The following is a 17,364-nucleotide window of genomic DNA, read 5'->3' on the forward strand; positions in this document are numbered from 1 at the left end:
TTGTTGAGTTGTGAATTGAACAGTTTCATCCTAAATGATCAAAGAACTTCTGTGAGCTTTACCTTAATGGTGGCGCTGTAATAGCCATCAGCTGTGCCACTGTGAAATCTAAACTCAGCAGAGCACTGGTGGCACATGCATATACAAAGAGACTGGGGACAACTGTAAAACATGTTGGTTTTGATATCATCACTCAAAAAGCTTGTGAATTATTTGGATACAGTTTTCATGTAGGAAACTTGGTGTACACTCCCGTTCAAAAGTTTGGGGTCACCCGGACAATTTTGTGTTTTCCATGAAAAGTCACTTTTATTTACCACCATGAGTTGTAAAATGAATAGAAAATATAGTCAAGACATTGACAAGGTTAGAAATAATGATTTGTATTTGAAATAATAATTTTTTCCTTCAAACTTTGCTTTCGTCAAATAATCCTCCATTTGCAGCAATTACAGCATTGCAGACCTTTGGCATTCTAGCTGTTAATTTGTTGAGGTAATCTGGAGAAATTTCACCCCACGCTTCTAGAAGCCCCTCCCACAAGTTGGATTGGCTGGATGGGCACTTCTTGCGTACCATACAGTCAAGCTGCTCCCACAACAGCTCAGTGGGGTTTAGATCAGGTGACTGCGCTGGCCTCTCCATTACAGATAGAATAGCAGCTGCCTGTTTCTTCTCTAAATAGTTCTTGCACAATTTGGAGGTGTGCTTTGGGTCATTGTCCTGTTGTAGGATGAAATTGGCTCCAATCAAGCACTGTCCATAGGGTATGGCATGGCGTTGCAAAATGGAGTGATAGCCTTCCTTATTCAAAATCCCTTTTACCCTGAACAAATCTCCCACCTTACCAGCACCAAAGTAACCCCAGACCATCACGTTACCCCCACCATGCTTGACAGATGGCGGCAGGCACTCTTCCAGCATCTTTTCAGTTGTTCTGCGTCTCACAAATGTTCTTCTGTGTGATCCAAACACCTCAAACTTCGATTCGTCCGTCCATAACATTTTTTTCCAATCTTCCTTTGTCCAATGTCTGTGTTCTTTTGCCCATATTAATCTTTTTCTTTTATTGGCCAGTCTCAGATATGGCTTTTTCTTTGCCATTCTGCCCTAAAGGCCAGCATCCCGGAGTCGCCTCTTCACTGTAGATGTTGACACTGGCGTTTTGCGGGTACTATTTAATGAAGCTGCCAGTTGAGGACCTGTGAGGCGTCTATTTCTCAAACTAGAGACTCTAATGTACTTATCTTCTTGCTCAGTTGTGCAGCGGGGCCTCCCACTTCTCTTTCTACTCTGGTTAGAGCCTGTTTGTGATGTTCTCTGAAGGGAGTAGTACACACCGTTGTAGGAAATCTTCAGTTTCTTGGCAATTTCTCGCATGGAATAGCCTTCATTTCTAAGAACAAGAATAGACTGTCGAGTTTCACATGAAAGTTCTCTTTTTCTGGCCATTTTGAGCGTTTAATCGACCCCACAAATGTGATGCTCCAGATACTCAACCTGCTCAAAGGAAGGTCAGTTTTATAGCTTCTCTAACCAGCTAAACTGTTTTCAGCTGTGCTAAGATGATTGCAGAAGGGTTTTCTAATCATCCATTAGCCTTCTGACGCAATGAGCAAACACATTGTACCATTAGAACACTGGAGTGATAGTTGCTGGAAATGGGCCTCGATACACCCATGTAGATATTGCACCAAAAACCAGACATTTGCAGCTAGAATAGTCATTTACCACATTAGCAATGTATAGAGTGTATTTCTGATTAGCTTAAAGTTATCTTCATTGAAAAAAACAGTGCTTTTCTTTCAAAAATAAGGAAATTTCTAAGTGCCCCCAAACTTTTGAACGGTAGTGTAGGTGTTTTACATGTGACCAGACACCAGATATTTTTTACAAGCATTGTTTGAGTCCCAATATTGATGTTAACACTTCAAATGGTACATCTTACCTCTGACTGTAGCAGCATTCAGTGGCAATTATAGCAACACATGTAATACGTTTATATGGATACAAATACTTGTTTTCTTTTACAAACATGGGAAAAAACAATCAGCAACTTAGCAAAACATATAGAAATTAGCAAGAAATTAGTAAAAAGTTACAAGATTACCTTAAACCTTTGAAACCTGAGCAAATTGATTGGCAATTGATTGATTGATGGTTTGATTTTCTGTCCTAAACATTGGGGAACAGGCAATAAGTGATTTGGCAAAAAATGTCATGCAAGTAGACTTTTGTAAAAGTGACAAGAAAACATCCTGAAAATTAGTTTTTAAAGAGAGAATGATCAGTAAATAAATAAATAAAACAGGAAAAAGGTTTCATAAAACAATTATTTTTTAACACTAATTTACAGGCCATTTCCTTGTTTGTTTTTGTTATATTTGGGGTTTTTTTTTTTTTTGATATTTTAAAAACCTGTAGAAATTGAGCAGCTGAAACTAAAATTAGTAGTTGAAAATATGGATTTTCAGCCAATATGACAGTATTTAAGATCGGGTCAACTTCTGATTCATAAGATTTTAAAAGCATTGGAATATGGAAAATAAAAACAATTCCAGGTTTCTTTTCAACACCGTAGCCAGGCTGACTCAGTGTCACAGCTCTATAGAGCCTTGTATTCCTTTGGCCCTCAGCAGTGATGACTTTATGAGTTTCTTTAATGATAAAATTATAACTACTACAGATAAAATCCATCCATCTGATAAAGGTCTGCTCTCTGTATTAATTAATCTCAGTGCCGCATTTGACACCATTGACCATCAAATTTTACTCCACAGACATGAACACTTAATTGTCCTTAAAGGAACAGCACTAAGCTGGTTTAAAGCAGGCTCGAACACGAGTAATGAAGATGGTAGATTTATTTGGGGAAGAGTGCTGGGGGAATGTGCCAATTGAGAGGAGGCAGGGGCAGCCAGGTCTGATGGGAGGACAAGGATTTGGGACTGGCTGGGGCAGTGAAAGCAGGGTGAGGAGGTCCAGATGGAGATGTGGAGATGGCGTGGAGGCAAAAGCTGGAGATCTGCGGCACAAGATAAAATTGTCCGAAAAACAGGCTCAAAAGCACAAGGAAGAATACTCTGTTAACAAATTGCAGAGCAGCCGAGACATCACTACCACGGAGTCTGGCAAACCAATCTGTCAATGAGTGAGAGAAGTCCATGGGTTGTTATACTGCTTGCTAATGGGATGATTGAAGACAGGATTGGAGGGAGAGCCACGTCCAAAGCACACAGATACACAGGAGAAGAAGAAACACGAGGGAGACAGGGAAAGGAACACAAGGAAAACCTGGAGTCATGAGAAGAGCCGTGGCACCATGCATACTAAGGTCTGCTTTGGAGTACCACAAGGTTCTGTGCTTGGACTAATCCTTTTCACCTTATGAAAGCTTCCCCTAGGCAACATTATTAGAAATCACTCTGTAAATTTCCATTGTTATGTGGATGATACGCAACTGTATATATCTATGAAGCCAGATGAAACCGATCAGTTATCTAGATTACAAACATGTCTTAAGGATATAAAAGCCTGGATGAGCTGCAATTCCCTGATGTTAAATTCAGACAATACTGAAGTTATTGTACTTGGCCCTAAACACTTCAGAAACTCTCGTTCTGAAGATATAATTTCTATAGATGGCATAGCCTTGGCCTCTAGCACAACTGTCGGGAAGCTCTGAGTTATATTTCGTCAAGAATTATCTTTTCATCCCATATAAAACAAACTTCAAGGACTGCTTTCTTTCACTTGCGTAACATTGCAAAAATTAGGCAAATCCTGTCTCCAACAGACAAAATAAATGCATTCTAATCTTAATTCTACGCTAGATTATTACAACTCCCATTATCTGGTTGCCCCAACAAGCCTCTGTAGTCTCTCCAACTGGTCCAGAACGCTGCTGCACGTGTACTAATGGGAACCAAGAAAAGGGATCATATTTCTCCTGTTTTAGCTTCTTTGTACTGGCTCCCAGAAAAATCCAGAATCGAATTTAAAATCCTTCTCCTTATCTTCAAAGCTCCGAATGGTCAGGCTCCGTTATATCAGTTGCAGCTCATAGTTCCCTATCAACCCTCAAGAGCACTGCCCTCTGAAAATGCAGGGTAACTTGTGGTTACTAAAGCCTCCAAAAGTAGGATGGGAGCTAGAGCTTTCAGTTACCACGCTCCTCTTTTATGTAACCATCTTCCAGTTTCGGTCAGGGAGGCAGACATCTTCTCCACTTTAAAGGGTAGACTTAAGACTTTCCTCTTTGATAAAGCTTACAGTTAGGGCTGGCTCCTTTTTACACCATTTGTACTACCTTGTTTCGTAGCTTTCTGGATCTTGGCAGCAATCTTGGCTGCAATCTTGGCTGCACCTGGATGGTGGTGATGGCTGTGCTGATGCCGTCACCCTGCCTTTGGCCGTGCTCGTGCTGTGGCTACACTGACACTGTACCTCTGGCTCGCCTGGATCATGGTCTTGGTTGTGTTGTTGCTGTCGTCCTGTCTGAGCCTGTGCCTGTCTCGTGGGCCTTGATTGCTCCGATGCCGTGATCCTGCTTCTACTGCCATTATTATGAGTCATGCCTCCACCATTAATATACACATGGGACTCTTATCCAAGCCTACAATATCTGCATGTAACATCACATGCAATCATATACTGCATTTATTAATTTTATGTCTATCACTATTGTTATATGATATGTTATTGTTACCAGTATTGCTGTGCATCTATCCCCTCTCTCTCTTTCCTTTATGTCATTACTGTAATTTATTGTGATTTACAACATCTAATGCATGTCAGTCCAGCCTGGACATGACAATGGTTTCTGTAGCTTAAAGTAGGTTGAGGTAGCAGTTGACCAGAAAGTACAGGAGAAATTGCACTAGTAGTATTAGTAGCACAAGTGTTAACCGTACTAGTAGTAGTTGTAGTCCTGGAAGTAGAGAAGGTAGCTGTACTTCTATTGACAAAGACAAAGATTAAGACACCTAAGAGGCCACATGGGCCAATCAATGGCCCACTTGCGGCCCCTCCTCCTGAGGGCCCCCAAGTAGACTATTCATTTCTAACTGGGAACTTTCATTGGCTGACCAATAAAGGCTCCCCTCCACCTGAGGGGCCACAAGGGCCAATCAATGGCCCACCTGTGGGCCCTCTGGACCATTAATTACTAACTGGCAACTTTAATTGGCCACAAGGGCCAAATAAGAGGCCACTCCACCTGAGAGGCTACAAGGGCCAATGCTAGCGATATAAAGGGTCAGTTAACCATTAATGATAAGTGGACAAGTGGACCAGGCAACCCTAACTGGCATCATCGTATTGGAAAAGTCCTGCACACCAGGATGGCAGTCTGTGTGTGTGTAAGTGCCTGTTACTATGGTAATTAATGGCCCAGGTGCACTCCTCCCACCCCCCACCCCCTCTCAGGTCAGCTCAAAGGAGGCAGCTGAATTTGATGGAAATGTCCTTGTCAAACTCCATTTTACAGCCATACCTTTCACCAAACAGTCAAAATATTACAACGAGAAGCGAAAGGAGGTTGTAACGAATGCATAATTACCAAATTTGCCTGAAAAAATATCTGCTACATATCCCAAATCCTTGTGTGAGAAAAAGCTTGCGGCAGCAAATTTCCAGAAATTTCTCATCTCAGTTTGTATTGGAGTTTATGGGGAAATTTTTGTGTCTCCCTTCCTTTGGAGGTGCACCGAGCCAGCTGTGTTGGGTTTTCAGCTTTCAAAACTACTTTTCTCCGACCGCCACAAGTTTTCCTACATTGTGATGCACAAATTGTGTATGAAGACCTTATACTATGGGCAGCAGAAGACTTTGTTTGAAAATTTTTGTGAAAGCAGAGACAGAGACATCTGGAGTGCGGGAGCTCGTTAGTGATGTCACATGCTCTGACCTCCAACATTCCGTCTCCATTTGACTCCATTATAAACGCAGAAATCATCTGAAAAGAGCATAAAACTTAATCGCCAAAACTCAAAAACTGTAAAACATTCAAAAGAGCTGAATCATACCATAAGAGTTGAAGGCCTTGTGACCCATGGATCTATTACAAATCTGGATACAGCCGTGGGGGCGGGGCCTCGTTCATTCCTATGAGAGCTGCTCAGTGGCGCATGAAGCAGAGAAAACTCTTTTTCCGGGTTTAGAAAAGTATAAAATACCCAGATCTACCGGCCCATAGAGCATGCGTATAAGTGATTAACGGCAGCCGAATGCGGCCGAGTGTACCCAAACATTGACTCTGACTCACTGGCTTGCTCACACAAGTTACCCGAATCAAGTGCACAAGCGAACAGCGCTTGTTCACGAGCATTCCTCTCGTAGTAGCTTAGCTTATTAGCAACAGCAGCTAATCGGCGGTACAAAGACAGCGGTGCTGTCGGTTTTTTAATATTTATGTGATAATCTGATAATGGTATATGTATCTCTCTCTCTCTCTCTCTCTCTCTACACACGCACACACACACACATATACATATACATACAACTTATCAGGGAATCATATTGTAATCTCAACTGGAGAAATGAAATTAACAGAATCAAAAAGTGTTGTGCCCACAAAAATATAATAAAAGGTGGTGCCTTGTAATATTGCCCTGTGCATTATTACACAGCTCAACTTTAATTAAATACTACGTTCAGTACCGTTTAGTAACTGTCACTAGTGCTCCACGCTGCTCACTGACAACCGGAAGTTTGAATACTGACCGTAGACTGCATATACGGTCTCTGGTACAGACACGGTGGGACGTCCATATTACAGGCTTTACAGGCAACAGCATATGGTTGTGTTGTAAAATGGTAAAAATTCTGAATTATGATTTAAAAATATCCATTATTATGGCTGGCACAAAGCCTGTGTTGTGTCAGGGATTCTGAGAGTTCACGCAGTAGAGTCCCGCGGGTCCTATGCCCGCTCATTTTATGTCTGAATTCCAAATCTTGACTCGGAAAATGGTGCATTTTACATCTTTAGGACGTTTTTTAATAATGGCTATTAAAAAATGCATTCTGAAAAGTCAACATGTCTCAAAAAAAATTATCCAGTGATTTAAAGATGTTTCTTTCCCAATGTTAAGCAAATGGGGAAAAGTCCTTCTCGGCCAGTGTGCATCATGTGACACTGTAGTTATACTTTTGGCCACTACGTAAATTTTGCTTCAGAGGGTGGCGCACTTCCTGGGGGCCTGTTGTGACCTGTTAAATGGAGTCTAGAATGGTTGTGTTTTCCTTACCTAGAATGAGCTATTTATATCTACATAGGGAGGAGGTCCTCGTTTTTGGAGACTGCCATTTTGCACCGCTGTGTTTCTACAGTGGCAAACAAAACACTGGCTCTAGATTTGGCATTTCCCATATTAGCATTGGCCATTGTAGTAAGAAGCTGTTTCGATCACCTGGGGCTGTATTCACAAACATTCTGTGAATACTTTAAGTGAGCTCCTAGCTTAGCCTAAAAACTTCTAGCAAGGCATCAGAGTTTGAAGGTGATTTAGTAAAATTCTCAGTGCAACTCTGAGCACTGAAAAATCAGAGACTTGGAGAGGAGAGGACCTGTGGTCAGGCCCGGTGCTGTGGTCGGCCCTGTGCTGGGTATGACATTCTTTTAACAGGTGTGATTGGTTGTCACAGACACACTTTTTTGTGAGCCTGCGAGGTGTGGAAACCCAGTGGAATGAAATTAACTTCATCACAATAAACAACTGTAAAAGGGCTTTTTGTGTGATCACACTGCTGCACTGTATATTGTATATTTTTTTCTAGTTGCCAAATATTGTAACGTTGTCATCACTTTATTTCTGGCATTACATCACCAAATCTTTGGGTGAAGATGTGAGTGCATCTCTAATGATACTGACTACAAACACTTTTGCTGCATCTATTCTGCAGTGTTTCATTAACTCTTTGTCACCCAGTGTTTTGAGAATATTTCTCCTGCCTCTTTGTCTTCTGCCATTTTCTCCTCTGCTTAAGAAACTCTTAAGCCTTTTAAAAGTCCTCCTCCATTCTTCTAACAGTTTTTCAGCTTAGGAGCTCTCTAAATGGCTGAGATGCTTTGTGAATAACTTTTATCTTTACCAGGACCTAGTCTTAACTTTAAGGAGAAATTCTTTGAAAGCTTCATCATTCTAAGAATTTTCTTAGAAATTTGTCACTTGGTGAGACTCTTTGTGCAGGGAAAATTTGTGAATACAGCCCCTGGTCCATTTGTTGTGGAGAGGAAGAGACCTCTGAGGATAATTCAGCTCCCGATAAAAGGGTAAGATGTTTTTATCGTTGTTAAAAATAATGAACGTCAGTTTGGTGACTCAGCAGCAGCATAAAAAAAACATACAAACAAGTTAAGACTGCAACAACACTTGAAACACAGTACAACCTCCTGAACATGAACACTTGAGCAATTTTAGCCAGGGGAATTTTAGCTGGTTGCAGTCTGCAACTCACCACTAGAAGTCACCAGGTCCTTCTAAATCTTACACATTTCACCTTTAAGGGGGATTTCATAATTTAAGAAATTTTCTAATCATTTTACTTGGAAGCTTTGTAAATGCAGCCCCTGGGCTCCTTTCACAACTTCCACAGAGGAACTGAGCGAGGGTCCGAATCCATCAACAGAAACACACTTTGACATTTTCCTTTGGCAGCCGATTGGCATGCTGACATCAACTGACAACTGACTCAGTGACTGCGATCTCTCAAAACCACCACTATCCTCAGTAACCATTTCAGGGTTAGTTTCGCCTGACAGTGTCTCCCAACCAAGTTAGTTCTTGCATTTGTCATAGAAACCCAGACAGAAAAAGAGCACGGTGTTGTGGATTTGGATATTTGATAATGATTTTAATATTTCTTATGTACAAGTGGACATTTTGGTGTTATGGAGGTGCTAAAGAAAAGGGCAAAGTCACCAAAACTATTAAGGATATGAAGTGCTGAGGAAGTGGAAATAGCTGATGGTTTTGCAAAAAAATGAGGTTTACAAGTAAAAATGATCAGGAATCTTTCGGCAGGGACCATATATTTGCATATTAAATGTCATGGAATATGAAATGATTAGAACTTTTTGGCATTTACCACACATGATCAGCAGGAAAGGCTGACAAGGCGTGACACTATTTCACAATTTCTGTTGTTGGAGAAGACAGAGCAGCTGAAATCCAGACTGGTGGCAAAACAGTGAGAAACATTATTTTGTTCTCTATGAACACTTGACATCACAATGTGGAAGCAGCCTGTATAACTCAGTAGCTCACGCATTGTCATCAAACACAAAGTAATACTTGACTAAGGCAAAAACCAACAGAAGGAAATGATCAGAGCATATATCAGCAGCAGAATAGGCAAAACAACACAATATACAATAAAGTGTTTCAAAGTCCCCATATATTTAATGAGACAGAAAAGCTTCAAATCATTTGGGGAAAGTACAAGCTATTGTAGGCTGGTTTTCTTAAAAAGTTTATTTTTAAAAAACAGTAGGATGCAACACATTTTCACAGGTCGGTGAGAGAAACCAGCCGTGACAGTCATCACCAAGGCCAGAAACAAACTGAACTAAACCAACACAGTGTGCATGATACTATCAGAAACATAAAGAGGTGAACTGACTGCATGACTGCTGCTCTACACTGCAGCTACACAAGCAGAATGCCATCAGGAGCTTCAGTAACTATAACAGACGAGCTACCAGCTGATCTCAGGAGCTGACATCATTAAGACATATGCTGTAGTGAGTGTGACATATATCCAGGAAACAGGAAACACTGTGTGCTATTTTTAGAGTCATATATCTAAACTGAACTATACTGAGCTCTACGTTAACGTGGTGTCATCAAACACGGATGACACGAGAGGCTGCTGTGCAAAGAATTCTGGAAGCAGTTTGTTCATGAGCAGCGACGGACTGTTGGCATCTGAACATGTTGAAGCAAGGCTGGCTTTGAGTGGGGATTCCTGGGGAAATGGCAGGAAAATCAAATTAAGACAAAATATCTTGATTCAGGTGATCCCTTGATGTGTACAGGTGAGATTAAATGTGGGCTGATGAGACAGTCCAAACTCTTCTTATCTTCACCACATACACACACTTATATGTCATTGGTCAGCAGCAGAGCTGATGAGAGAGGGGAGGTGTGTGTGTGTGTGTGTGTGTGTGTGTGTGTGTGTGTCTGTGTGTCTTTGTGTGTCTGTGTGTCCATGTAGGGTGTCACAACATGACCATACCTACATACTGGATCAGGACCTTCTGTCCCAGTAAATGAAACATCAGCTCTGATGCATTTGCTAACCTCTACTCCATATGAGCAACATACAAGAGTAGAAAAAAATCATTACATTGTAGTCTAGCACAGTGGTTTCTAATTGGTGGGATATTGTCCAAAACTGGGCCACGGGTCCATTGAGAATGTACCACAAGTGACTTGTGAACATGTCAGATTTGTAAAAACTACTTTCTTCAACTACAGACCTACAGCCTATTAAGGGCCTCATTTATCACAACTATCTGTTTTTTCAGTACAAAAACAATTTCATTGGCCAGGTCTTGGTACTATCTGGTCTGCTGTGCCTTTGCAGTGTTTTTATGTCACTGGTCTTGAAGTAGTGACATGCAAGTTTTTGGTTGCAGTGCTACTTATTTATTAAGTTTCAAGTGATTGCACTTTATTCTTGCTATATGTTTTATTTCATTGTGTTGTAATCCCACATGTTGTTTACATTTTGTGCAATAAAATGAATTATGCGGTAATTTATTAAAGGTGTGGGCCCTGAACCAATGACTAAGGAGAAATTTGGACCACAGCTGGGAACCACTGGTTTAGAGCAAATGTCAATAAAATCAATAAACTTCTGTACAGGAATGTATCACTTACATACACATGTTTGGCAAGAAATATATATTAATTCCAATTTATGATCTTTGAGATTTCAGTCTGAGCTGCTTTGTGTCTCTGGTGATGGTGAGTGAAATGTATTAACCACTAGGCTCAGGAAATAGCAAAGTCCTTGTATTGGAAATATCCATATTAACCTAATTAGCTAATGTTTACTAGCTCATTTGAAGTTTAAGCTTTCGTTCTTCTACCACTGTGAGCTGCAGAAGCAGAGTAGTGAGTGTTAGTGTGTGTGGTACTGAATGCAGTAGAAGGCCCTGATACAGTAGTGAGGGGGCTTTGGGTGATGACAGAGAGGGCACCTCAGTACATATTCACAGGTTTTAGTCAAATGTTTCCCACTTCCTGCGAAGGTCCTCCACCTTCTTTTTTTGGGGAGTAGCTGGCTTGGCCATAGTCAGCAGATCCCCAAAAGGATCCTGAGTCTTCTTGCTGTCCCCCTCAGCACACAGTGGCTTTGCCAGTAAGTTCATGGCTGAACTGGCGACAGATGGTGAGTCTGCCAAGCTGGAGAGAGCGTGATTGCTGGCAGAGGAGTGAGGGAGGGAGGCCACTGAGGGGGGGAAGGCTGACTGGAGCAGTCCGTAGCTGGCGGGCAGAGATGAACTGCCGGGTGAGTGCTGTCTGTAGAGCCCTGGCAGCGTAGAAATGGACTGTGGGCGAGCTGCAGTATGTAGGTAGGGGCCTGGCGGGGGCCCGTACACTACACTGAAAGGATTTCCACTTACAGTCGGCGAGTAATTCATTTGGGGGGAGGTGTGCTGAAGAGACTGGGCAAAAGGGTTGAGTGATATGTGAGGATGTAGTGGGAAAGGGGGCAGGCCCTGTGGGTAGGACCTGGGTGGAAGTGATGGTTTGCAGGAAGATGACAACAGACTAATATCTGCCCCGTCACTGTATGAAGTGGAGCTGCTGGCCACTGAGCTTTTCAGGGGGTCGAGAAGGCTTATCAGATCTATACTGTCCTCTGCAGCCTTGGCAGGCTTCAGCAGGTCTCCATCTGCGCTCATGCTTAGAGCCTGCCGAAACTCTTGTCCCCCTAAAGAAGTCCCTCCTTCTCCAGCTCCTGCTGCTTTCGAGCGCAACTGGGCTGTGGGGGGAGCTAGCACAATGCCGAGCTCAGGCGTCTTCCTTCCATGGGGACGTGGAATGGTGATGTTACCTGGGGTGGAAGGGTCCAAAGGGTCGGGGCCCGGGCAGGAGCTGTCACGGCTCGGAGAGCGGGCTTCCATCTGTGGGGGATGTTGGACAGGAGGAGTCACACAGACGGGCACGGCCATCAAGTCCTGCCCGACACTCCACAGCTTGTTGTAAGGGTTGGAGAGCTTGAGTCCTGGAAGTGTTCGTGAGTGTTCACCCACACTCAGGTCCATCCGCTGCAAACAAAAGAAATCAATCTTTCATGCTCATATCCATCATAAACTAATAACCTAATAATACATTTATATTTCTTTTTTTTTTTTTGCAATTATCTTTTTATCTTTTATCTTTGCTTTTTAGTCCTCCTGTGCTGAAACTCATGACCATACAAACTTCTCAGTCCTTTACTCCCATAGATGAGAATTCAAGGAAATCTCATAAACCATTCATCTTTATAACTTTGAGCATGCTCATCTGTGTTCTCCCACAAAACATCAAGTAGCCATAAATCCAACGAATTTCTACCTTACTCTGTCCGCCATTAGGTGTTCCATTTTCTTACATATGCCCAACTCTCATTCCAGGAAATACTAACTATGTACAACTGAACTGAATGGAGCTTACATTTTTACATTTTTCACAACAGCGGGAAGAAAGGAGTTTGAAACATTAATGGAGTTATACAAAGTCTGCTCTCATTGGGGTTATAAATTCAATCCATTTGTGCCAAGTTTGGTAGAATTTGTCTTTTTGAGCTCTCAAGGAGTAAGTTAATTTTTCCATCTTAAATATTTCTAAAATTACACCCTGCCAATCTTCCACTGTAGGTGGTATTGTTTTTAGCCATTTTCTGGTGATTGATTTTTTACTAGCAGCCAAAAGGGCCTGCAGCAGCTTTGTATCCTTCCTCTGTTTCAAACACACAACATGGCCCAAATAAAGCGTCTCTATATTCATGGGTAACTGAATTTTGAATACCGTGCACAATGTGTTATGGACACTCTTCCAATATGAACTCAGTTTAGGACATCCCCAAAATATGTGGGAATGGTTTGCCTCCACTGACCCACATTGTCTCTAACACCTTAAACTTTTAGTGGTATATTTTTCCTGGTGTGGGGTCTTAAAAAATCTTACTATGTTTTTCCAGCAGTGCTCCCTCCATTCTGTAGAATTAGTCGAGGACCACTGAAAGCGACAAATTTCTCCCCAAGCCTCCTCCGACATCCTTATTCCTGCTTCTTTTTCCCATTTTTCTTTAATATACAGGGTGTTTTCATTTCCAGCCAGAAACAGAGCATTGTAGAGCTTAGAAATTGATTTAGAGGGAATCGAAACAAGGGCCGACTTCAAAATTCTGAAGAACTCAGATTCTGCTTTTGAAAAATCATAAGTTGTAAGCCCTTTCTGTATCCAGGATTCAAATCTTTTGTCTCCTCTATTGGGAATAAATTCTGTATCGTAAGCACACCATCTAAAGAGCCTGAGCATGTTATGAATTTCACATGATTTAACTACTTTCTGCCATATCCTCAATGTAAAACTGATCCAGGGGTTATTTCTCCCTTCTAATTGAGCTATCAAACCTCTATCTGCAATTACAGCCTGTAGAGGGAAATCTAAACTGATTTCAGATTCTAGTTCCTTCCATTTGGCTTTATATTCACTGTTGCACCAATACAGTAGAGGGGTTAGCTGCGAGGCATAGAAATATTTTTTTAAACAAGGAAGTGCCACTCCTCCCCTTTCTTTCCTCATCTGTAAAATATTAAATCGAATTCTGGGTTTCTTTCCTTGCCAGATAAATCTAGAAATCCATTTATCCCACTCTCTGAACTGGTTATCACTTACTTCCACTGGTAAAGTCTGAAAAACATATAATAGCTTTGGGAGAATGTTCATTTTAATTGCGTTAATCCTTGAGCTTAGATTTAGAAAGGGAATGAGATTCCATTGGTGTAGGTCTGATTTTATCTTCAACGATAATGGTCCATAATTTGCTTGTGACAATTTTGAAAGGTCTTTTGTTAGCGTTATTCCTAGATATTTTAATGATTCAGCTTCCCAATCAAGGTTATAACTGCCTTGCATGCTCTTTGGTGCAGTGAAGTTTTAAGTCATAACCTGTGTCTTTAATACATTGAGCTTGTATCCTGATAGGTTTCCATAAACGGCCAACAGTGTCATCAAGCCTAAGAAGGACTTCTCTGGCTCTCCCAGAAGAACCAAAACATCATCTGAATACATTTATATTTCTATTAACATTTCCTAATTTATGTTTTTCCTACCTTTTCCTATGTTTCGGGGTCCCACTGGTCATTTGATTTCAGTACCATATCTACCATATCTACCAGATAAAGACTCAGCATAGCTAATGCATCATAATTTATTCCACACGTATGCAAATGACACACAAATCTACCTGCCTTTGAAACAGAACAATAAAAACTCTCTTAAACTAATGCTGGGTTGCCTCAAGGACATTAAGCTTGCATGGCACTAATTTTTAAAATTTTAACGAGTAATGCTGAAGTCCTGTCATTTGGACCCAGTGGTCACTGAGATTCTTGCCGTACAGACCTGTATTCCTTGGCTCCTTATTTGAATCTACTGCAAAATATCTTGGTTTCATACGGACAGTGACTTCAAATTAGACATCAGATAATCTCTGTTTTTAATCCAGTTTTTTACATCTCAGGCTGTTAACTAAGGTCAAGTCGTTTTCATCTTTTAGTGATTTTGAATGCTTTAATCTCAACCTGTCTGGACTACTGCAGTGCTCGTTATTTTGGCGTTAGCCAGGCCTCTGTCTCATGCTTTCAAGTGTGCTGCAGCTCATGTCTGAACAGGAACATGAAGGCCAGAGCACATTTCCCCCACACTGATCTCCCTTTGCTGGCTCCTCATGGGTTTTAGGGTTGAATGTAAGATTTTACATACAAAGCATTAAAAAGGCTAGCTCCAACTTATCTCGATGACCTTTTCCAATCCTATATCCATCTAAGGTTCTTATGGTCCGCTTACCAGTTGCTCCTTGTTGTCCCACGATCATCATTAAAGCTCAGGGGAGACTGTACATTTTAAGTTGTAACTCCAAATTTCTGGAACGAGTTGCCTCGACATGTTAGGGTGGCCCCCACACTGCTTGCTTTTTCACTATGAGTGTAGCTTTTATATACTATTGTTCTCTTGTCTTTTAAACTGGTCTTTGTGTTTCTACTGTATTGTTTATATGCACTTCTGTTTTTCCTGGGTTATTTATTATTATTTTTGTTTTTGTTTAACACATAACTCCTCTACGTCTAACTATGTTCACTATCATTGGCTGATTAGGGCCACATTCTAGTTAGTAAGCAAAAGGCAACTCTGCAATGTGGTGACATGTTAACATGTAAATGTCAGACAGTGCATAGCGTGATGAGGAGCTCTAATGAGAAGACAATTACACTGGGAAATGTGAAAAGTGAATGTTAAGGTGGTTGTATCACCTACAGAATTTGGCAAATATTACAAAAGCTAAAATCTGACTGCATGCAAAGGGAAATGACTGGCAATGATTGGACTGTCTAAGCAGCTCGTGAAATACAATACAATGACCAAATACTTGGTGAAGGGAAAACGTTTCAGTGACAGTGATGAAGGTTCAGTTGGTTATCAACAATCCTCTGCAATCATCCTCTGAAGACCACAAATATCTACAACACATTTCATGGCCATTTGGCCATAGTTTACAAGGTGTTTTGCTCTGGTCCGAAAGGAAGTGGTTTAGTTATTGTGGACCCCTGGACTGAATCTACAATCTGGACCAAATGTTGTCTCCTTGTAAATTACACTGTTAAGACAGTATTAAGGCTTTATATTCCCTTTACGTAGGAAAATAGATACATCCCTTTCAAATGTTTTAAATGTCACTTCCCTCATATGTCCATGAGTCCTTTATGAAGATACAGCCAACAGATGGTAGAAAGGTTTTTGACAACAATGAACAAGGCGATAGAGGAAGAGGTTGTAATTTTGTACCTTTAAGCAGAGGCAGTGCTGCAGACGGCAGAGGTCTGTGCATCCATTACATAAATCCCTACGTGTACGGAGAATAATTATTTTATAATTTTACTATATATCACTTACGTACGAGACGGATTTTGTCTTCATCTCGTACGGTTGTCTCGTTTTAACTTGGCTACACTGCAGCCATGATCTCCAGTTGTACTGCTCCATTTTGTCCCAAACGTCCACAAATACGGACGAAATGAACGCAGACAACAGACAGAAAATCCATTTGTCTCTGTATTTAACGTTGAGCATAAATGAGCCATTAAATAACAAAGCATTTGGACCTCTAACCTGGTAGGTGAACTTGGTTTGTAGATCCTCAGAGCCTTTGGGAGTCCTCAGGTCCTCAAGGCTTTTAGCCAATGTGATTGGTTGGCTGTCAGGTTCGTCCTGGCAGCCAAAGATGTCCCCCAGCAGATTGACATTGGAAAACCTCTCATTAACTGGGCTGGGAGGGGCAGTGTGACTTTCTGCCCCAAAACCAGGATCGTCCCCCTCGATCAGATCCACCTCCTTCAGGGAGCGGTATGGCTGTGGCCTGCAGGGACAGTGATGATTTAATGTTAGTAACTTTTCTTCTTTTTATGGGTAAGCTGTACCAACCCCTTGGGGACCACTGACCTCTGACCCTAAATAGAGACAACACTGCATTTCTTCAGTCTATGATGAACATGACACGCTTCCTCTGCACTCCCTCTAACTTATCATCTTTCTCACTCATATTATCAACAAAGCCCTTGAAATCCATAATCTTCTTACGATGAACAAGGGAACTGTAGTTAATTTAGAGCCAGATAACTACCACTCTAAATGTGTATTCATCCATGGATGGAAATAGTCTAAAACAACGAGTATCTACTTTTAATTGAGTAACATTTGCTAAAAAATACAGTGTCCAGCTGTTTTAGGAAATGTTTGATTTTTACATTTAACTGAGAGTTTAAATCTGTGAGCTGATTACAGCTTCACCAGGAATGAATGGACACAAGGTACAGAGGTTGCAAAGTATTGCATTGTTGGTTTGGGTTGGTTTGGGAAAATTGTGGAAAAAAGTTTTTGTTTTACACTGTTGAGACACCTCTATTCTTGGAAATTTGCCCGCCCTTTGTCAGCTTTGAGAATGAACACAGACACATTCTCTGTTAAAGTGAAAATTAAATTACTATTTACCAGCATCTTTGTGTTGAATGTTATCCATAGCGAAAAAGGTCCAAGTAATCCATGCAGATGTACTGAAAGACTATGGTTGAACTGGTGCAAACCT

The 17,364-nt window shown here is 41.3% G+C and overlaps 1 protein-coding gene across 3 annotated transcripts in view; it reads right to left on the minus strand.

Annotated features, from left to right (window-relative positions):
- Positions 1-8,835: 8,835 nt before the first annotated feature.
- The window catches only part of dennd1a (DENN/MADD domain containing 1A), a 47,602-nt gene continuing 39,073 nt past the window's right edge, over positions 8,836-17,364 (minus strand). For all 3 annotated transcript variants that reach the window (XM_042508719.2, XM_088070749.1, XM_088070748.1), the window contains 2 exons: positions 16,392-16,638; positions 8,836-12,283 (listed from right to left, as the gene is read on the minus strand). In XM_042508719.2, coding sequence (XP_042364653.1) covers positions 11,231-12,283; positions 16,392-16,638 — 1,300 coding nt within the window. In that variant the 3' untranslated portion in view covers positions 8,836-11,230. The remainder of the gene's footprint in view (positions 12,284-16,391; positions 16,639-17,364) is intronic.

Source organism: Plectropomus leopardus, chromosome 20, assembly GCF_026936395.1.
Source record: "Plectropomus leopardus strain MGB_pleo_1.0 chromosome 20, ASM2693639v1, whole genome shotgun sequence".
NCBI classification, from domain to species: domain Eukaryota; kingdom Metazoa; phylum Chordata; class Actinopteri; order Perciformes; family Serranidae; genus Plectropomus; species Plectropomus leopardus.